Source organism: Pseudorasbora parva, chromosome 8 (genome assembly GCF_024679245.1).
Source record: "Pseudorasbora parva isolate DD20220531a chromosome 8, ASM2467924v1, whole genome shotgun sequence".
Lineage (NCBI taxonomy): Eukaryota > Metazoa > Chordata > Actinopteri > Cypriniformes > Gobionidae > Pseudorasbora > Pseudorasbora parva.
In genome coordinates this window covers 20,316,046-20,337,813 of record NC_090179.1, presented here as the reverse complement: position 1 = coordinate 20,337,813, position 21,768 = coordinate 20,316,046, and the positions used below count along the sequence as shown (strand labels likewise).

The following is a 21,768-nucleotide window of genomic DNA, read 5'->3' as shown; positions in this document are numbered from 1 at the left end:
CACAAGTCCACACAGTAAAATTGGTGGATAGGACATTGGAGCAGGCGACTGACAGCGACACATAGCACCAACTTCAATGTTTAATTTTAAATGAATGTAGCCTGTATGCATGAAACAGTGAAATGCTGTTTCATGCATACTAAACTTTTTACACTGTTAAAGACTTTCCCATCCTAAACATAGACAAAGTTTCAAACACTGATGTTGAATGTTTTCTGTGTCAAAAATACTCCTTCCGGTTTTTCACAAGTTTCAGAGAGTTTTTTTCGAGTATGAGTCCGCTTGACGTCGATAGAGCGGAAGGTCCTTGTATGGGCCGTACGGGCTCTTCTCCCGGTAGGGTGCGCATGTGTGACTAGAGCAAGAGAAGAAATGCACGCCCATAAACACTCGCTCAGCTGCAGATGCAGTCGTCCGTGAACACTTATGTCGTTATAGTCTGCGCCGCGCTCCTCTTTATTCCTATGGGTGACGTCGAGCGACTTCAACGCTTCAGCACAGCATTCCGGGAAGGCAGCGCTGCATTTGAACCGATTTAAACGCAGAAATGATGGGAAGTTTCACAACATCGCTTCAGTCGCATCGCAAAGTGGATCTCCACAGTCACTGCTGTCACAGGACTTTACTAAATCATACCAAAGAAGTGTGTTTTTGACGGAGCGGTCCCAGCGATAAAGGTTCATACCTTCTTTGGAAGCAGTCAGTGAGTAAAACTGCTTCAAATGTCTGTGCTGTCGGCTATCATCGCGTGAGTAAACATCAGTAAACAACACGATCGCGTGCTTCGTCATTCAAATGCGCTAACGGTTACTCCATTGTTGTTCTATGTATAACGTTACACTAGTCTGACGTGCAAAACCGTTTTGCTTGCTACTGCTAATGTTTAGTCGCACACAATAGTCCATAAACCGAAATCATGTCCTCATAAACTGCGAGTAAACACACACAAATGTTGACAGGCCACTAAATACAGTACATACCACAGAGACAGACGTCCTGCTGTTGCTGTTTCTCCTGTTCAATTTATTTCAGCCTCCGAATCTGATTCTCGATCATATATGTATTAGTTGAATCTGACTGATAGCCATGGGTTTCTCCACGCTTGAGGACGTCACCGCTTTGTGTGCACTTTTCATTCTTTAGCTCCGCCCACACAATACGCCCCCAGGCGCTGTTTTTTTCCCCGGAAAGACTCGGTACAGCCTATATTTCTTTTATAAATATAATAAAACTAAAGACTTTTCGGAGATATGAAGGATGCAATACTACTGTATAGGTACTCGAGATAGACATGATTGCCTGAAACTCAGTGTTTCACCCCCCCTTTAACTAATGTTTAAAGGGGTCATGAGAGTGATTTTTTGATAACACTTTACAATAAGGTTCATTAGTTAACATTAGTTAAAGCTACACTGTGTAACTTTTTTAGTTTATTCTTAGCTAAAAACACTTAGTTCTTTCAAAAATATGTGCTCATTAATGTATATTTACTTCTTTCAAGTAATAAAGTATTCTCATAAGTTTATATTATGCCATTGAAAATACATACGGGTGAGGGGTTCGAATGCTGGTCGCCATGTTGACCCTCCAGCTTGATCTCTATGCGCCAAATTAAAATTTGTATTTTAAATATCATTACTTTGATCTTTATTTGTATTTAAAGATCATTACTACAGTCTTCTGTCTCACATGATCCTTCAGAAATCATTCTCATATAAAGATCTGCTGCTCAAGAAACATTTCTTATCACTATCAGCAGGGCTTGACATTAACACCCGCCAACCCGCCAAATGCGGGTAGATTTCAGCTGTGGCGGGTAAGACAGCCACTCCCACTAGCCCGGTTTGAATATAATTTTAGCCTACAGCCAAATGAAATGCTAAGACCGTCGTATCTAGGGATGGGTACGGAAACCCGGTATTAAATCAGCACCGGTGCTAAATTATGAAAGGCCGCAGTATCGATAAGCTTTGACGCTATCAGTACTGGAGCAATAAAGAAAATACACTTACTATTATAATTGCTTTATAGACGTAACATTGCGAATTCTATATTGCTACCTGTTTCTACAAGCAATAATATTAAACCATGTGTTCGATTTTTACTAGTCGCAAGCGAGAGAGAGAGAGAGAGAGAGAGAGAGAGAGAGAGAGAGAGAGAGAGAGAGAGAGAGAGAGAGAGAGAGAGAGAGAGAGAGAGAGAGAGAGAGAGAGAGAGAGAGAGAGAGAGAGAGATACAGCGTGCAGGACACGACCTAGATCGGGACGCTTCTGTAAAACCTGCGGCGCCGTCAGCTGAGTTGTGGCAACCGCAATTGGGCCACCTGCAGACAGGCATACTTTTTTCACTTGCTCAGTCCCTGTTAATGAGTGACGATGGCCAACAAAAGTTTAGTCTGGTTACACTTCAGGCCTGTGATAATCTAATTGTAGGAGACCGGGGGTGGTTGTAACATTTTTGACCTTTCTGTCTATATCTTGTAGTTTTAAGCCAGTGTGATCAAAATGTGATTCAAATGAGTTACAAGTGTCTGCTATTAAATGAGATAACTATCATCTTTGCAACACAAACAGAAAATGCATGGTTTAGTTTCAAACACGAGGAGTGAAATGTTACAATTCACCCCATAGTCTGGATAAGTTGTAACATACCCTGGTGTGAGATGTAACATTATGATATCCACTGGGGTGATATGTAACATAATGAAATAAGGATTATGGAAAAAAAAATATTTTAAATTTTTTAAATTCAAAACTAACTTTTCAATATAACTGATTTGTGTGTCACTCTCAGTCTCAGTGTGCTTGTCACTCTCAGTCATAGTAATTGACCATAACAAACTGAACTTGAACACAAGCATTATGTGTAAGCATGTTTATTACTGTCAGTCATAGCATTAGCCATAGTAAAATATTGAAATTGAACACTTGAACAATTGTGTGTGTAGGGTGACCATATTTTGATTACCGAAAATAAGGATACTTAGCCCGGCAATGAGATACTCAAATGATACTCGAAGTTTACTCAAAGTTGCCTTATTAATTTCAATTAAAATAAGCCCCCTCTGTATGGATAGAAAATTGTTTTATTAGGGCCAAGACAGAACTTGAAAACAGGACATGTCCCGGGAAAACAGTACGTTTGGTCACCCTAGTGTGTGTGTGACTCTGTTACAACTAACCCCGAGTCTTGCTGTTACAACTAACCCAGTCATGTAGCCATGAACTAGCCTACCTTACAGCTAACAGCTAAAACATTAGCACTAACAACTTGGATTACAAATATCTACACAGACACACAATAAACATAATTTAAATTTGATGTGTTTAACTACAAAACAGAAATTTCTGTAAAAAAATAAATAAATTACTTTCTTACGTCAAAATAGTTTTTTCCTCTAACATCTGCTATGTCTGCCAGAGAGCTCTCCTTTATCACATGTGGAATAAGGACTAAACGAAGTGAGTGCGAAGTGAATTTGATGATTTGTAACTAGTTCCTGATTGGACATATTGGAGTTGTTACAACTGACCCGTGTTACAACCATCCCCAATCTCCCCTATTTTCGATTTTGGTTCCCAGGAATTAAAAATAGATATGAGTTAAAACTATTAAAAATGCTGCGTTCGGTCTTGCGCAACTTCCTTCCCTTCACAGCGGTGAGCATTGGTTCCCCCCAAACCCCAAACTTAATGCCAGAATCGACACAATCTGAGATTATTGTAAAATACAGTCTCTACTGTTGCTAAATTGTGGAACACGTTTGTTAATAAATAGATAGAGCTATTAAAAGCACAATAATCCACGGAGGCTTATGCGCAACGTGTGTGCGTCTACACCATCAAATACACACAACAAATAGCCTTTGTCAAAATGACCGCTTGGAGAGTATTCACTTAAACACAGTTTATGTCTTAAATAGGCATTAATCAAAAAATGCCTTTAAAAATGAACTGGTGATAGATGTTTTATATTCGTTTAGTTTTAACATTGCTGTTTATTTTGCTAAAGATATTTTACATGTTCAGATTATAAAGCAATCAGGTAAAAATCAGGTAATTTAAGCATGCCAAAGTAAACTTTAATCAAATAAAATGTCATTTCCAAACACCAAAATTGTGGCCAGTGAAAATCATAGACAGTAAAAGAAATGGACAGAGCTATCCCATTGACTTAAACGGCGGAAATTGAGGTCAGTAAAGGAGCACTCACTTCCTGATGGCTGAGCGAACTGCGCAGACTCAGACTGAGCTTGACGACGTAGATGTGACGTGAGCAACCTGTCTGACAGCTGTAGGTCTTCTAGTAGTTGTGGAAGGTGAAATCTGAATCACGTTGTTTAAATATTTTCTCCCGTTGCTTTTGGCTCACTATGGGCTTCTCCCCATTCTTCTCCCTTGACTTTATCAGACTTTATGTCTCCACGTCCCCCCGACTGTCTCATAGACAGTAAAAGATTGCCTGTGAGCGTCTTCTCAGGTCTATACGGTAATTTCTCAACTGTGCGACAGAGTCGCGTTGGTTATGACGCAATTGTTAGCCTATTTTTACAAAAACAGCTTCTGCGGGGCGATAGTGTAAGATACAAGGTAATGAAGGTATGCATTGTCGTGTTTCTTTAGAAATAAACAATGGACAAATGGAGTCTTTAAATGCCTCAGATGTAAAGTTATTCACTGTCAAAGTGACTCAAAAATGAATGGGAGTCATGGGATGCTAACAGCAGGTGATGGCTTGGTTAGCAATGGCCGCCCCTATGGATGGAACGCTTTCCGAGTGCTAGATTACCCCCTTGGTGAAAATGCTGAGTGGCTAGTAACTTTGGAAAACTACAAACCATTGTGGCTGGTGAGCAAAAAAGTTAATGTCAAGCCCTGACTATCAGTATTGAAAATGGATTTGCTGCTTAATTATTTTTGTGGAAACTTGTCATGGTTAATAGGTCGTATATGATTATGAGTCATGTACCTTGGAAACCTGGCTGTCCTTTTGGACCTTTAACCCCATTTTGCGATTGCCCACGCAACCCTGGGTCTCCTGGATCACCCTTGTCTCCCGTCTGCCCTGGATTGCCTCTATCACCTTTTAAACCCAGCCCTAATGCATAACAAAAGAGATGTCAAGCAGGTAAAAACAAAAACAAAAATCTGACAGCACAAAAGATTGCACATGTATCTCACCTCGAGATCCGATCTCACCCTTGACACCCTTTAGGCCATCTAGTCCATGGAGCCCTGGGGGCCCTGGAGGTCCTGCAAGTGATAAATAAATAATAAAAAAGTAAAGTTTACAATGCAAGTTTAAAATGCATACCTAATTGTTCTTGTTTTAAAATGAATGGCAGCAACAGTTTGTAAATATCACAAGTTTTTAAACCTCTAAGTCCAAGGCATCCTATGTTTCCTTTAGGGCCTGCCCGACCAGGAGGCCCTGGAGGACCCTCTAGACCATGTCTTCCACACGGACCTGGGGGCCCAACCACTCCTATAAAGCAGAAAGGACACTATTTGAGAACATGGCAAAACTTAATATGGTGCATTACTATTATTTGCAATTATGTGCGGTCACAGGCTTGCTGCGGTAGTCAGTGTTACACACAGTTATAAACCGAAAGTGTCTGCTCAGCCCCAGATGATGGCATAGGATTTGGTCACTGCAAATCCTCAACCCCTGTGTTATCGGTAATAACTTTGCTGTCACAAGTTTATTTACCAGTATGAAAACTTTCTCAGTGTGACATATAGTCACAAGTGCACATGTTTCCACTATTTTAGCCAGATCTTTTCATTTAACGAAGGGTATTTTACCAGGAGATCCACAATGGCCAGTGTTCCCCAGTGGCCCAGGTGGCCCACAGTTTCCATTTGGTCCTCGTGGACCAGGGTCACCGCGGTCACCTTTGTCACCGGGGGGAGCTTTTGGGGAGAAAAGAGATGTTTCTATAGCTCAGAACAAATTCAAATTAATATATTATATTACAAGAAAGGTTAAGTAAACGTTAAGAAAGCCATACCTGACACGCCTTTCTGTCCACATGGCCCTCTCTCACCTGTTCGTCCAGGCTCACCAATAGATTCACCTCTGTCACCTATTCAATACCATATAAGAGTGTTTTGAAATAGAGCTCATTGCACTTAAAATGTGCAGATTGAATGAATAATGATTGTGTGTAGTTTTTGTAAAAACCCATAGGTTTGAATTCATACATTACTGTTCTAAGGATTGGGGTCAGTATGTTAAAGTTGAACTTTTTTTTAAAATTGATACATTAATTCACTAACAATGCATTTATTTGATCAAAAATGAAAGTAAATGCTTATACTTTTGTTACAAAATAATTTTATTTTAAATAAATGCTGTTGTTCTGTTGATTCTAATCCAAGAATCCTGAAAACATCTTCTCTAGTTTGTACTATTACTAGCAATGTTTTCAACATTGATAATAATGTGAAATGTTTCTTGAGCAGCAAATCTTTATACTAGAATGGTTTCTGAAGGGTCATGTGACAATGACGACTAATGAACAATAATAGTAATAATACTGAAAATGTAACTTTGATTACACAAATAAATTACTTTTTAAAATATATTCAAATATATGCAGCCTACTACTGTAAATGAGCGTACAAAAACACACATAAAAAAAAAAAACTCTTACCAACTCCAAACTTTTGAGTATGCAAGGTTTCAAGCATTGTATTTTACCTTTAGGACCATCAAACCCAGGGAAACCAGGGGTTCCTGCCATACCAGTCAATCCAGGATCACCCTATGAAGAAATGTGTTAATGACTAACTTCTAAATGGTCACAGTCAGTTTATCTACATAATCTATATCTGGTTCTGTTTATGTACACTATATGTGTTTCAGTCTGCAAAAATGCCAAGATATTCAAACCAACAACAAAACTTAAATAATTTGGCAGGAACTAAACAATAAAATTAATATTAAAAAGACCATCGACTCACTGGATCACCACATTCTCCAGGGAATCCCGTAATTCCCTTTGGTCCAGGTTGGCCACATGCGCCAGGCTCACCGGGCAGCCCAGGAATGCCTGGTGGTCCACGGCAGCCACTTTCAAATCCCGGAGGTCCATTAAGTCCTGGATACCCTGGTGGTCCAGGCGGAGCTGGGTCCCCCTTGTTACCTGAGAATTAAGAAGTAGAAACCACATGATCTTCTGAAGGTTTTTTCTATCAAAGTTAGAGACCAACATAGTATCTGAGGACTTGTTTACACCTGGTATTAAGATGTGTATTGGTCGATCGGATCACAAGTAGATGACACTAAATACAGGTGTAAACAGGGTCTAACTGTTTTTTTTGAGCTTGTCCACTTTTGACCACTTCCAGAGGTTGCCGAAAACGTATTCGACAATATTGCTTTCGTAATGCAGACGTAGAGCTCATGTGGTTGAATGTGTTCGAACCCCCACAAAAGTCCATCTACTCTTCGCCTACTAACGCGTAAACATTATGGGAAGTACGCTAGCCAGATAGGATTTAAACTTTGTTGGCTGAAGCCCCAAGTTTGGTTTGGAGACAAAACATGTTTGAAGCACAATGTTCTCTCACTGTTCCTGAGACACATTTCTAACACAGACTTACAGCATAGAGACGAAAGCTGCTGTGTTTTTCTGTTTTCTGTCTCCAGGCTAGACAACAGATTTACATCTAAATGTAAATTACACAATCTTATTTTGTCCATTAGGTCGAAAGATCTGAAAAAAAAACCATGCATTTACCCGCCCATAGACTCTCCCCTCGATGAAATCAGGACAGAACTGGTTGAAAGTGAACAAAAGAGACAGATTAAATCACCAGGTGCAAATGGGAATGTGTCTCCCTCGTCCACTTGACCACTTTAATCCGATTGACCAAAACGCATTTTAATATGAGGTGTAAACAGGGTCTGTGTATCTGTTATAGACTTACCCCTCTCTCCACAGAAACCATTCTCCCCATGAGGTCCAGGAGGTCCTACCCGGCCTTTGACTGGCACTGAAATCATTTCTCCAGGAGGTCCAGGAGGCCCAATGCATCCTGTAAAATAATGTGGTACCGTTAACTGCCAAAATCACATTAGACCCATCTTAAAGCATGACAATACGACATTTCACACTGTTTTGAAGTACCTTTCTGACCCTTGGATCCATTTTCCCCTGGACAACCTGGCCATCCATTGTGACCCCTAAGGCCTTTTGGTCCAGGAGCCCCTAAAGGGCCTGTCTGCCCTGTGTTGCCATGACAGCCATCTTGACCAGGAAACCCAGGCAAACCTGAGACCAGGCAATATGACAGCTGAGAATCATGTGTCCCACTGACAGCTTTTTTTTTTTTTTTTAACTCTACATATCTAAAGCACACACATTTAAAGGGATATTACACATATTCCTATAACACCCTACAAAGAAATTAATAAACATTTCAGCTAATGTCAACATAAATGTAATTACACTACAGTTCAAAAATGTTGAGGTCAGCAAAACAAAATAAACAATATTACTGCATTTTTGCAACCATGCTGCGCATTAAGACTTTAAAAATCTTACAGTATAGTATATATAAAACTAGCATCGATAGTAACACCCATCTTAACTGTAAATTATGTTTCAGTCTACCAAAATGTTGCAAACCACAGTTAGGCAGTTGTTAACAATGTCACATAACAAGGTAAATTCATTGAATAAACTCGCCAAAGCACATTAAGAACTGTGGAAAGACTCTTCTTTACCCTTCGGTCCAGTAAATCCAGGATTTCCACTGTCTCCTTTGAGTCCTGAAGGTCCCTGTAGCCCTGGGTATCCCTGAATCCCCGGGACACCAGGCTTACCACGGTCTCCTTTAGCTCCAGCGGATGGAGGTCCCAGCTCCCCAAGCGATCCTTTCTCTCCAGGGGTGCCTAACACAGAAAAATGACATTATTATCAGAACAATCTTAACAAGCCTCCGTTGATACAGTAGTCTCTACTCACCTCTCTGTCCAATAAATCCTTGCGGTCCTGTCTTGCCAGGTAGACCAGCTTGTCCTTTGTCACATTGTTCTGGTCTCCCACCTGGGGAACCAGGTGCTCCTGGTTTACCATCCACTCCTTTCTCCCCCTTTCTTCCAGGAAGTCCAGGAATACCAGATGTACCTGAAGGAAAAGTTATTTAATAGGGGCTAGATTATAAGTTAATGGACTTGGCTATTCTGAATACAGTTTATATCTTGACCATAAAATATTTTTTATATAAAGTTGTTTGCCATAGATTTATTAACCCTCAATGTTTTTGCAGTACCTTGCAATCCAATTGGTCCGGGAGGTCCAGGTACACCTTTAGGGCCCTGAGGTCCTTGAACCCCAAAGGGCCCCTTTGGTCCTGGAGCCCCGATAACAGAGTCTCCAAAAGACCCCTTCAAACCCTGGGGTCCTCGGCATCCAGTTATACCAGGTGAGCCGTTAATACAGTTGCCGTCAGGGCCAGCGTCACCTGGATCTCCTGAAACCCCACCTGGACCTGCGGATGACAAGGCAGAGATATTAGATTTACTGTATAATAATTTTCTAATGGATGTGTTCTAATCAAGAGCCAATAATCAAATTATAATGCAGATAAAGAATAATTAATAAATGCATGTTGAATTGAATCAGAGGGTTTATTCAGGGTTTTACAAATATGCATAAAGTTGAACCAAGCCTCAAAATAAAATGCAACAAGCCTCAAACATGTGACTTTAGCTCTAAAATGGTAACAATATCTACCTTTCGGTCCGCTACACCCCAAATCGCCAGGTACTCCATTCTCTCCCCTGGGACCATCTGGTCCAGTCTGTCCGGTACATCCTGGATTTCCAACTGTACCTTTCTTACCTGGAAGGAAATAATAAGGTTTTAATTTTGTATCTGATCAGTAAATCAGTCATCTGTGCCGCAAAATGTACACTTTATGAATCGAGCCTCTTTCAATTCATATGTCTGCAATTTAATTATACTGCAATTTGAAGACATTCAACAGTCACATGACAGGCTAACTTCATTAGTCCAAAAATTTCACTAAGTCTGAGTAATTGTCTGAATGTCAGCTGGCACCAAATAATGAACAAAAGTGAGTATGTAATATATAATTTATAATATAATTAACACATTTAAAAAAGACACAAGGAGGCCTTTGGAGGAAACTCACTACACTTTAAGGTACATTATTGTTATTCCTTCAGTTGCATAATTTCTTTTTTCCAATCATCATTCTCTTATACACTTATCCAGAAAATATATGTTACCTTTAAATCCAGGCATTCCTTTGCAACCAGGGGCTCCAGGTGTGCCAGGACCACAGGGCAGTGTATCGCCTACCAAGGAAATCAACAAATCAAGATGTGTGCTTTACAAATGGACATACACTACCTTACTTACGCTATTGTTCGTTTAATGTACAGTCATTTGAAAAGCACGTCTTAAGGTAAATCAAGGTTCATGTATTAATTTGATTTAAAAAAAAATACAACAAAAACAGTAATATTGTGAAATATTACAATTTAAAATAACTGTTTTGAAATGTGATTTATTCCTGTGACGGGAAAGCTGAATTTTCAGCATCATTATTGCAGTCCTCATTGTCACATGATCCTTCAGAAATTCATTCTAATATGCTGATTTGCTGCTCAAGGATTATGTTAACAGTTGTGCTGCTTAATATTTTGTGTTCATAAAATTAGTTCAAAAGTTTAAAAGAACAGCATTTATTAGAAATAGAAATCTAAAAGTCTTGACTGTCATGCTTCGCTGCGTTTTCACCATGGGAACTTTCCCCAGGAACTAGGGACTTTGGGGTGGTAATCGGTGTGTTTCGACTGCAGGAACTGGGGTCTATAAAGTTCCTGGTAAAGATTTTCCCTGATTTTCCCTGCTTTTAAAGATTTTCCCTGCTTGCTTAATCTTGGACTAAATTGGCCACCGTAGGAGTTAAAACGAAATCAGAATTGAGAGGAACAGAAACTATTATTCACTGGATGGTCATATACCTTTTCACCGCTAGATGGGGAAAAATATCACACAGTGTAGCTTTAAGAGAGAAATGTTTTGCCGACTTTAAAGATGTGTGGAACAGTGCAGACAGCAAAACATTGTGCAATCATTTTGTCTGCGTCCATTGCATATCACGCTGTTTTACTTCCTTTCACCGGTTAAGAACGTCTTGGGCTGTTTTCCCAGTGTACAGTGTAAATGCAAATATCGGATACGGGTCGCTTTTGAAAAAAATATGTAAGCGGGTCGTCAAAAAAATCGGATATAGTCACGAAATAGAAATTGCACATCAAGACCTGCAGTGTAAATGCAGCCTAAAATAAAGGCTTTTTAATATTTTTTTAAGAAAAGTGCATTGTATTTGCATCTTTGTTTAACATTAATTTCAATCCCAGATCCCAAAGAGCACCTTCAAACATTTCATTGAACTATGAACATTTCATTGCGCTATGTCAGAATGCCGGCTTACTATTGGTCAGCACTGTGTTTACGTGAGCACCACGCCACATGCGTGCGATGCTGACGCAGGAGCTAGCCAATGGTGAGTCGCTGTTCTCATGTAGAACTCAGAAGCGGTGCGCTGTTTTTATTACGTCAACAGCGTAGGAGACTGACACAGAGATTGCTGAATAAAGTAAGTAATTAGTAAATAAAGTAGTTTTCAGGGCCTTGAAAGTTGCAGTAACGTTGCAGTCTATGTGGGGTCAGAAAGCTCTCAGATTTCATCAAAAAATATCTTAATTTGTGTTCTGAAGATGAACGAAGGTCTTACAGGTTTGGAATAACATGAGGGCGAGTAATAAATGACAGAATTAAATTTTTTGGTTGAACTAACCTTTAAACAATAGTTAACATCAAATTATATTTACTATATACAGCTGAAATAGTGGCTGGATGTCAATTTATCGCATGGAACATAAACCATCAGCACTCATACCTTGAACCCCTTTAGAACCAGGGGGCCCTATTAGGCCTTGAGGTCCAGGGTCCCCTTGTTGCCCTCGTCGCCCAATTGACCCCATCATACATGGTCCAGGAGGACCAGCTGGACCTCTGAAGCCTTTCACACCAACTGTTCCTTGACATCCCCTTTCACCTGGCGGTCCAACAAGATTATCTCCCTGGAAAGAGAAAAAAAAAGTTATTATTATTTTTGTTTTTATAAATTCATGTCTGTACATTACAGTACATAAAAATCATGAAGAAATCATTTTCTTCATTTATATAAAGAAAATGTTCAATAATGAACTCTCCAATTGCATGACAGCACGTTATAGGGTTTTAATGTGGACCAATACACAGGTCATTCACTAGATGGTACCATAGGTCCCTCTGTGTTAATGTTAATACTAATACCAAGTTACATATTAATTGTTAATTACAAATGGTAACTATACATTCACTGGCTACTTTATTAGACACCTGTTCAACTGCTTGTTAATCACAAATACTGTATCTAATCAGCCAATCACAGGGCATCAGATGCATTTAGTCGTGGTCAAACTGATCTGCTGAAATTCAAACTGAGCATCAGAATGGGAGGAAAGGGGATTTAAGTGACTTTGAACATGACATTGTTGTCATTTTAGTATTATTTAGTATTTTAGAAGCTGCTGATATATTGGGAATTTCATGCACAACCATCTCTTGGCATTACAGAGAAAAAAGAAAATATCCAGTTAGCATTGCTTCTGTGGCAGAAAATGACTTTTTGATGCCAGAGGTCAGAGGAGAATGGCCAGACAGGTTCACGAGAATAGAAAGGCAACAGTAACTCAAATAACCACTCGCTATAACTGAGGTCTACAGAAGAGCATCTCTGAAAGAACGACACGCCCAACCTTGAAGCAGGTGGGCTACAGCAGCAGAAGACCACACCAAATGCCATTTTGTCAGCTAAGAAAAGGAAACTGAGGTTACAATTTGCAAAGGCTCAATATAGGATTGTAAAAATTGGTCTGATAACGATTCAGATGGCTGGTGATGAAATGGTGACAGGGATATTTTCATGGCACACTTTGGGTCCCTTAGTACCAAACGAGACTTGTTTAAATGCCACTGCCTATTGTGGCTGATCATATCCACCTCTTAATGACCACAGTCTACCCATCTTCTGGTGGCTACTTCCAGCAAAGCAGGATAACACAACACGTCACAAACCTCAAATCATCACAAATTGGTTTCTTAATCATGAGTTAACAATGAGTATTCTACTCAAATGGCCTCCACAGTCACCAGATCTCCATCCATTAGAGCCAATTTGGTGTGTGGTAGGATGGGAGATTTGCATCATGGATATGCAGCCGACAAATCTGCAGCAAATGTGTCATGCTATCATGACAAAATGGACAAAATATTTACAGCACCTTTTTGAACCTTTGCCACGAAGAATTAAGACCATTCTGAAGGGAAAATGTGGTCCAACCAGGTACTAGCAAGGTGTACCTAATAAAGTGACCAATGATTGTTTGTATATACGTATATAAAGTGAAAGTGACGTGTAAAAAAGTATGGTGTCCCACAACTTTTTATAAATTGTATATACACTGTATGTCTATGACGTACCAGAGGTCCTGGATCTCCAGGAGCACCACACTTCCCATCAGCCCCTTTCTTCCCATCATACCCTGGCTTTCCACATTCTCCAATAGATCCTAAATCTCCTTTCACTCCTTTAAAATAATGCAAAAAATGATATAATAATTTATGATAACTGCACATCAGTTCACACATAAAATTAAGAGGAGGTATTTGATGGATAACTTGATCAGAAAACATCAGAAGAAATTTAAAACCTCTGTGAAAAGTCTGGCATAATGTTCATGGATCAAGGAATTGCAAAGCAATAAAATTCCAAAAAAATGTTAGTAAGGCTGGATGATTTACTTTTTATACTTTTTAGCCATTTTATTTATCAAACATTGAACATCAAACCATGTATTATACTACAGAAAATATCCTTGGTTGTTAGATCATTTTGGATTACCCTTAAAATGTTTAAAATATCAATAATCTATAAATTGCAAATATGCTTCACCCTTTGTGCATGAGACCATAACGCCTCCTTTCTCTCCTTTAATCCCTCTGACACCTGTGAAGCCTCTGGGACCCTGAGAAACACACACAAACAAAAATAAATCCTTAGATGCACAAAAATATACTGGCACTATACAAACTTATTTTGAAAATCAACTAGGTTTACATACAGGAACACCTCCCACACCCCTCTCTCCGATGAGTCCAATATCACCAGTGGGACCCCGGTATCCTTTTTGCCCAGGATCACCAGGATCACCCGGAACACCTGGAGGACCAGGATCGCCAGGTAGATCATCAGGCGGGTCACATGCACATCCCCCATCAGGACCTGAAAGGGAATGCATAAAAACAATAAGCACATGTGCTCATACTTGGGTTAGAAAATATGCTTTTCCGCAACCTAAAGAACACACTACACACAACTTTAAAGCTATGACAAAAGAACCAAAAATAATCAGCACCATGGACAGCGCCAGACAACACACTCTTATTCTCATGAGCAGGCTCTGCACATTTCTATTAATCATTCAGTGCACATATTCGATATATAAATCATAGATTATAGTATATATTATAGCCTATTCACTAAAATAGCACCCCCAAAAGTATTTGGGCACTTAAGTTATGATTAAAAATATAAAAAAATGACAAAATGTACAATATATACAATTTACACAAGTTTGTTTGGTTAAAAAAACCACAACTAAAAAACATACTGTTCAAAAGTGACTTTCAAGACTTGTGGGCCATATTTAATCAAAACTTCAGTAAAATATTGTGTAATATTAAATATATTCTATTTGAGTAAATATTTTTAAATGTAATTTCAACGCTTTGAACACTTTGATTTTACCCACACAGGGACGCGCAGAAGCACACAAACATTTTTAAATATGAAAAATTACGGTGATGTATATGGATGTAAATGTGAAAGATTATTATTGTGTACATAAAGATAAAAATTCCTACGTCATAACGAATGAAATTGGCTAATAACCAATCGTGGCAATACACACATGTATTTTACCTGACTCGTCAGGTTGAGGGTGTCAATAAATCAGCATGTAAATAGCAATCTGCCATTTTGCAAGTGCAACTGGATTTTAAAGTGAATGGGAGATGAGACTCTGATTGGTTTATTGCACGTAACGGCCAAAACACACCCATGACTCATTAAGAGACTAGGTACAACCCTTTTATACTATGCGGCAGGGGGCGCTGACCATTTTTCCTGTCGTTAAACTAGCAAAAGTGGATTTAGACATGAGCTTAAATTATTAAAACAGGTCCCTATGTCAATGTCTTAAAACTCACCTTTATTCCCCTGGACACCTGGTAATCCGGCAGGCCCTCTCTGTCCAACCTGACCAGATTCTCCACGTTCTCCAGGGAGGCAGTAGTGACCTATATCACAGACAGATACTCTCATCACCGTGTATTAGTTGTACTTCTTTTGAACGATAGTGTAACGTATTATGTATTTAGGTATTTATGTTTCTTGCATAAATGTATTGGATGTAGCATGTGACAGTTCAAATGTTGTGCTCACTATAAACTTTTCATCCAAAACACATGGCAAGACAAATGCTGACATCAAGACAGGATGGACATGCACACAAAAACAACATACGAGCAGGCAAATAAAGATAACATGCTTTGAAGGAAGGACATACAATAAGTGCATAGATGATGCACACACATGCACATTATCAATAATTTCAACATAATGGCATTTAATGTGTCTACACTAAACATGTTTTTTGTCAACGTAAAATTTGTCAAAGTATAAAAAGGCTTTTTGCAATTGAAAAGACAGTCACAAAAGTAGACAAAGGCACTAAGGGAACTAGGTAAACAATTACATGCTGTCTAAAGTTTAAATGTAAAGATGAAGGGCTTTAAGTCTCCCTCCAACCTTAATTTTATGCAGGTATGTGACTGAATCACAATCTCATCAGCGCTGGTTAAGACAGACAATGGAAGAACATATCCAGAATGGAAGAACATATCCACTTACCAGGAGGGCCAGGATCTCCTTTTTTCCCTTTAAATCCAGAGGGGCCCCGTTTTCCAGGTTCCCCTAGAAGAAGATTCATGATGTTACTAATTTATATAAGTATTACAATATCTACTTCTCGCTCTTATGTGGCATTAAAATGAAAAGAGAGAAAAAACAATACACTACCATATCTGAGGTCAGTAAAGATTTACTGACCTCAGATATCAACCCAAACTTACCAACCCCAAACTTCTGAACAGTAGTGTAAGTATATATTGTGTGTTTTGTGTAGCATCCACTCACCAGGAGGGCCATCCGGAGCGTCATAGTATGGATATTTCTTCTGCCCCCCTAAAAAAAGATCTTAAAAAAGATACATAAAAACAGGTCAGAAGAAGGGAGCAGAGGTAAAACATGTATTATTGATTATATGAATCAATACATTACAGTGGAAACAATACATTAAAAAGTGAAAAGAGACAAGCTTTCGGACAAGAGACATTTTTTTTCAATCAGATCATTTTAAACTGTAATCTTAAATCCAGGTTAAAAACACATACTCTTAAATGCATTAAACATTTGCTTGAATATGTTTTTAGTACAATACAAATATACTATAATTCATTTCTAATACATTTAATAGTACATCTTTTTCCCCCTGGGAAGGTTTCAGTCCAAGGAGTTCAAAGCACAATCTCTCTCCTATTCTGTGATTGTTTGGGAGCAGCCCGAGTCTGTGCTCCTAATATTCAGTTTTTATGACCGTTTTTTTGACATGGACATTTTTGTCCTGTGTAACTTTTTTTTTACTGATTTTTAACTGAGGGTTAAATAAGGAAGTGGTGTAGTCAGATCATATTTTCAACACCAAAATTGTAATCAAGGTAAACCCTGTTGAAAACCCCCAGCATAGGCTGGTTAGATGTGCTTTGAAGTATGGGCGCTGGTTTAAGCTGGCCCTTAGCTGTCATGAGCTGGTTTAAGCTTGTCAAGTGCTGGTTTTAAGATTAATAACTACAAATATAAAATACGTTTAATTTCTCATCTTGAAGCAAAAAAGAAAAGAAAAAAAAAGCCTTCAATTCAGAACAAGAAAAAAAAAACTTTTTTATGTTAGCCTCTAACATGTCAGTTATACACATAATATTCTTTCAATTATTATAATATCTAATAAAATGCTTGTAACACTGTCTAATACTGATGCTTGGGTAAGCTAAAAGATGAGAATCTGAAAGATTACCGTAGCTCAAGATGCTTCCTGGTTGACCCTTTTCTCCTTTGAGTCCACTGAGACCCTGGAGACCAGATTCACCCATTGCACCTAAGAGCAGAGTTAGAGAGACAATCGAGAATTGAAAAAGAAACAGACAGAAGGTTTGAGTCTGAGACCATAACTACGATTTACAAAATATAAATGCCATAAAAAGATGATATTTAAGATCATTCACACCTGTTACAGATGCTCCTGGATCACCAAGGAGACCAGGTATACCCATCATCCCTCTATCCCCAGGCGGCCCGGCAGCACCATGGAGCCCAGGATCTCCAGGTGGTCCTACAGCACACATACATTTAACATCATTTTTCAAATAAAAGGACAATTTGTTTTGAAACTTTTTAAAATGTTATCATACATTTAAGTTATATAATTGTATTCATGATTTCATAAAAATGTTTTTATTAAAGCTACACTATGTAACATTTGGTAAAACACCTATTGTCTTATTGCCGGTAAAACACACAACTGCATACATTTTGCAGGAGAAGCCACAGACCCTCACAGATCTACCAATAATAAGACCATCTCTGGGTGCTTCTCAAACAGAAGGCTTTGTCTAGTGAGTGTGTCCTTTCTATTCCAGTCCTTCAGAGGCGTGTAGATTAGAGTCCTCGGCATTAAACGCTAGAATGAGATGGTCCGGTTAGTGCGCATGGCTACGTCACACGTTCGCGTCCTCACGGTCACGAATACTATTAAAATGTAATTTTGGACAAATACTTTGTATTGAAGTCTTTTTAATTAATGCAGTACAGTGATTGTTAACCGTCTGCGTTCTCCCAGCTTACCATAGTGATTCAGGGTCAGACAAAAACACATTTTGGAAGAAGGATTGATGATGCATTAATTTTGTAAATTAAAAAAAAAAAAAAAAAACGTTAATTTTTTTAACGTTTTCAAAATTAAGTAGTGTACCTTTAACTTCACTGAATCAAAATAAATTTAACCAAGCCATGAAGTGAAACACCATTTATAGTATACAGTGTTCACATTTTTACAATGTGGTTGTGTACTAATGTAAACATGCATTACCTGTCACATAGTTAGTATAATATTGTGGCATTCCTTTGGGTCCGGGGTCACCTGGGAAGCCCTGTCACACATTCACAGCAGCAGTGATCAAATGACAATACAGCTCAGGTTTAATTATCTCTTACTTTCAAAGTTCACACAATGCAACTAAGCAAGATTTAAAATGCAGATGAAAAATAGATGTGTGTCTGACCTTTGGTCCTGGATTGCCAAATAGACCAGGGAGACCGTTTTCCCCAAGTCTACCCTGTATTTGTAAAAAAAAACTTATGTCAATATAAATTAATGTTTATTATTAATGATAAAGATTTATTAATACTTGTACCTTGAGTCCTTTAAGCCCTGTTCGGCCTGGATATCCAGGCAGGCCCTATTATTAAACAATACAATAAACTACATTAACATCTAGAACAAAGTTGAGTTAAATTACTTGAATCATATTTCAATGAGTAAAATTGTATGTGTTGATTGATTCATTTTCAAACTTTTTAATAGTTGGTTTGAGTGGTATGATTGTTCGGTTGATTTTTTGTTTGTTTTTGTTTTTAGATGGTTTGTGGTCGTATTAGTTGGTTTGAGTGTTAGAATGGTTCATCGCAGGTGTTATGATCTGAATTAGTGTAGTGTTGGTTTGTCGTGGATTAATTAAAAGGGAAACAGGTGAATAATCTTACTCTAGGTCCAGAGAACCCAATTATGCCTTTCTCTCCTTTTTCTGCTGGAGGCCCTTCGGGACCCTGAGAAACACATAAATTAATGTAAATCCACATGCATTTTTTAAAATAAATCTCACACTAGGGCAAGCAGCGCTCAGAACTAATTATTTTTTTCTTCCAATTGCTAACACACTAAAAGGACATGCACAGCACAATTATTTAAATTGATACACAGAGAGCAAAACCTCTACTCAAGTCTCCTCCAGTCTAAACACATTTTCTGCTTTATACACATTTTGCAATTCAAAATGGCACTTTTTTAAATGCACTGAACACGGTTCTTTGCATAAGACAACAATCAGACATAAGTCACATGTTTGCCATTCAAAATGACACTACATGTGCCAAATGGCCAATACATGTGTCACCAGGCCAAACACCTCATTGGTTAATTGTTAACACTTCAATCAGGATGTAAGCTCTATGAAACAACCGCAGGTGAGCACCTTTTTTACAACAACAATTTAAGAACAATGGAATAGAGCAGAGAGGAAGAGGAAGAGGGAAAGGGAGGATGCAATTTTCTTTTTCAGTTTACTGTTTTTTTGTGAGCATATTTTTGTTCAGGCCAATGTAAATATATCTGCTGTGCATATGTTGCACTGACTAGTTGTGTGTGTGTGTGTGTGTGTTTGTGTGTGTGTGTGTGTGTGTGTGTGTGTTTGTGTGTGTGTGTGTGTGTGTGTGTGTGTGTGTGTGTGTGTGTGTGTGTGTGTGTGTGTGTGTGTGTGTGTGTGTGTGTGTGTGTGTCTGCAAATATTTCTGTGCATGTGGACAATCTGAAGAATTTTCTACATACATGTATTTTAGTATTATGGCAAAGCACACTAAAGATGAGAGTGCTTTTCATTATGCCCATCAGTGTGTAGTTGGTTAGACAAAAATCTGGTAATATGAAGTGTTAGCCTTTGCGTGCAAAAGTATGATTTTGATAATGCTATATTTTGTTTTGGTTGCAGTGCTTCATTTTGAAAGATAAATGTGGTATTTTGCAGTTTGGGTGTGTGGTTTTGTGAATTGTGTTATTTGTGCATTGTGTGTTAGCAATTGGAAAAAAACTGTAAATACACATTACTCACCTCCAGGCCAGGAACTCCACGCAATCCTTTTTGTCCCTTTTTCCCCTACAAACAAAGTTTATATGCATCATTTACTACCTGGCATCCTTATAAAACCTTAACTACTGAAAACTCATTTAACATGGAAGTTTTACCTTATCGCCTTTTAAGTAGTCTTCTGGTTTGGGCTCCACATATTCAAATGGACCTGGTGCCCCCTGAGGACCTTCGTCGCCCTGTAAGAAAATTAGGATGACATCATAAAACCCACCTTCATGTAATTTGTAAATTCAGTACTACCATGTGTGCTATTTACTTCATCTCCTTTTGGTCCAGGCAGTGATTTTCCTGGGTCTCCCTAAAGGGAAAAAGATTATTTTAGATTTTCTTTCATGAGATTTTGCTCTAAATGGTTTCATATTACTCACAGATGGCAGTCAGAGAACAAGCAGAGGTTGTCACGTCAAAATTAATTTAATCACATCAAATTAAAAGGTACACTATGTAACTTTTTTGTTCAAAATTAACTACATTTTAATAATGAGTCAATACATAATCAATCATTCTTCCAAAACTTGTTTTTGTCTTACCCTGATTCACTATGGTAAGCCTATAATAAGTGTTTATATTTTAGACCAGACAGGATGGTTCTTGCAGGAAATTACACTCATACGACACTCGACATATCCGTTAATATAGAACAGTTGCAGAGAAGAGTTACAGAAACAGAATGCGACACTGGCTTGGCTTTTTAGACATGGCAAGAACTGAGGGATTTGTAACGTTGTAAAAGCAATGTGGAGACGCTGTTTGCTCAGCAGGTGAGTAAGGTGAGTAGGGTATTTTATTAAACAGATTTATTGCCATATAGCTCTCTAACAGTTTACTGTAAAGCATTATCTATTGTGAAGGCTCATTTCATTTATGTTTGTTGTATCACTGTGCTGAAATTTATTTTCAAGAAAGTACTGTGTCTATGAATTGGTAAAACAGAAATCAAATCAGATTGAGAGCCTTTCCATCTAAACTGGTTATATCTCTCAAATGTAGTAGTGAATGTTTTATGAGCAGTAGGATAACATAATTTATTTGCACTCAGAGTCGAAGCAAGACCAAAACAATGTTTTTAAGCAAAATTTATTTAACTGCTAGAGGGACAAAAGTTACATAGTGTACCTTTAAATTAATTGATGTAGCAGTCTGGGGCTTTAACAGAGATCTTTAGGTTTTCAAATCAGAGATAATAAACTATAAACTTCAGTCATCTCAGAGAATGTTAATTTTCTATAGGCATGTACGTGCAAAACTCACCGGTGGACCTCTTGGACCTGGTAAACCCTGTAAGCCCTAGAGTAAACAAAGAAAAAGGGGAAGAAAAACAAAAACAAGAAATCAAATCAAATAATTTAGAAATATGTAGAAATACATACACAAACATACATATATACATACCTACACATACAGTGCAGCTTACTAACTGATTACATGTAATCTGGATCAGATTTTAAAAAAAAATACTTGTAATTATTTATTAGATTTATTACATTTTAAAATACTCATAATCAGATCATAGTTACTTTTTTATTTATAACATGATTATATATTATTCACACAATGGCTGTAAATAATTCATA

At 38.2% G+C, this 21,768-nt stretch overlaps 1 protein-coding gene across 1 annotated transcript in view; it reads right to left on the bottom strand.

Annotated features, from left to right (window-relative positions):
• The window catches only part of col4a4 (collagen, type IV, alpha 4), a 76,952-nt gene that overhangs the window by 14,002 nt on the left and 41,182 nt on the right, over positions 1-21,768 (bottom strand). The window contains exons 11-41 of the mRNA XM_067450301.1: positions 21,446-21,481; positions 20,451-20,492; positions 20,290-20,370; positions 20,156-20,200; positions 19,035-19,097; positions 18,686-18,730; positions 18,554-18,607; positions 18,361-18,421; positions 17,500-17,604; positions 17,290-17,370; positions 16,353-16,412; positions 16,068-16,130; positions 15,365-15,454; positions 14,218-14,378; positions 14,049-14,121; positions 13,577-13,683; positions 11,949-12,132; positions 10,267-10,335; positions 9,749-9,856; positions 9,285-9,503; positions 8,978-9,139; positions 8,737-8,904; positions 8,138-8,281; positions 7,938-8,045; positions 6,969-7,150; positions 6,706-6,769; positions 6,014-6,088; positions 5,808-5,915; positions 5,377-5,484; positions 5,181-5,252; positions 4,969-5,097 (exon numbers count right to left, since the gene is read on the bottom strand). Coding sequence (XP_067306402.1) covers positions 4,969-5,097; positions 5,181-5,252; positions 5,377-5,484; positions 5,808-5,915; positions 6,014-6,088; positions 6,706-6,769; positions 6,969-7,150; positions 7,938-8,045; positions 8,138-8,281; positions 8,737-8,904; positions 8,978-9,139; positions 9,285-9,503; positions 9,749-9,856; positions 10,267-10,335; positions 11,949-12,132; positions 13,577-13,683; positions 14,049-14,121; positions 14,218-14,378; positions 15,365-15,454; positions 16,068-16,130; positions 16,353-16,412; positions 17,290-17,370; positions 17,500-17,604; positions 18,361-18,421; positions 18,554-18,607; positions 18,686-18,730; positions 19,035-19,097; positions 20,156-20,200; positions 20,290-20,370; positions 20,451-20,492; positions 21,446-21,481 — 3,067 coding nt within the window. The remainder of the gene's footprint in view (positions 1-4,968; positions 5,098-5,180; positions 5,253-5,376; positions 5,485-5,807; positions 5,916-6,013; positions 6,089-6,705; positions 6,770-6,968; positions 7,151-7,937; positions 8,046-8,137; positions 8,282-8,736; positions 8,905-8,977; positions 9,140-9,284; positions 9,504-9,748; positions 9,857-10,266; positions 10,336-11,948; positions 12,133-13,576; positions 13,684-14,048; positions 14,122-14,217; positions 14,379-15,364; positions 15,455-16,067; positions 16,131-16,352; positions 16,413-17,289; positions 17,371-17,499; positions 17,605-18,360; positions 18,422-18,553; positions 18,608-18,685; positions 18,731-19,034; positions 19,098-20,155; positions 20,201-20,289; positions 20,371-20,450; positions 20,493-21,445; positions 21,482-21,768) is intronic.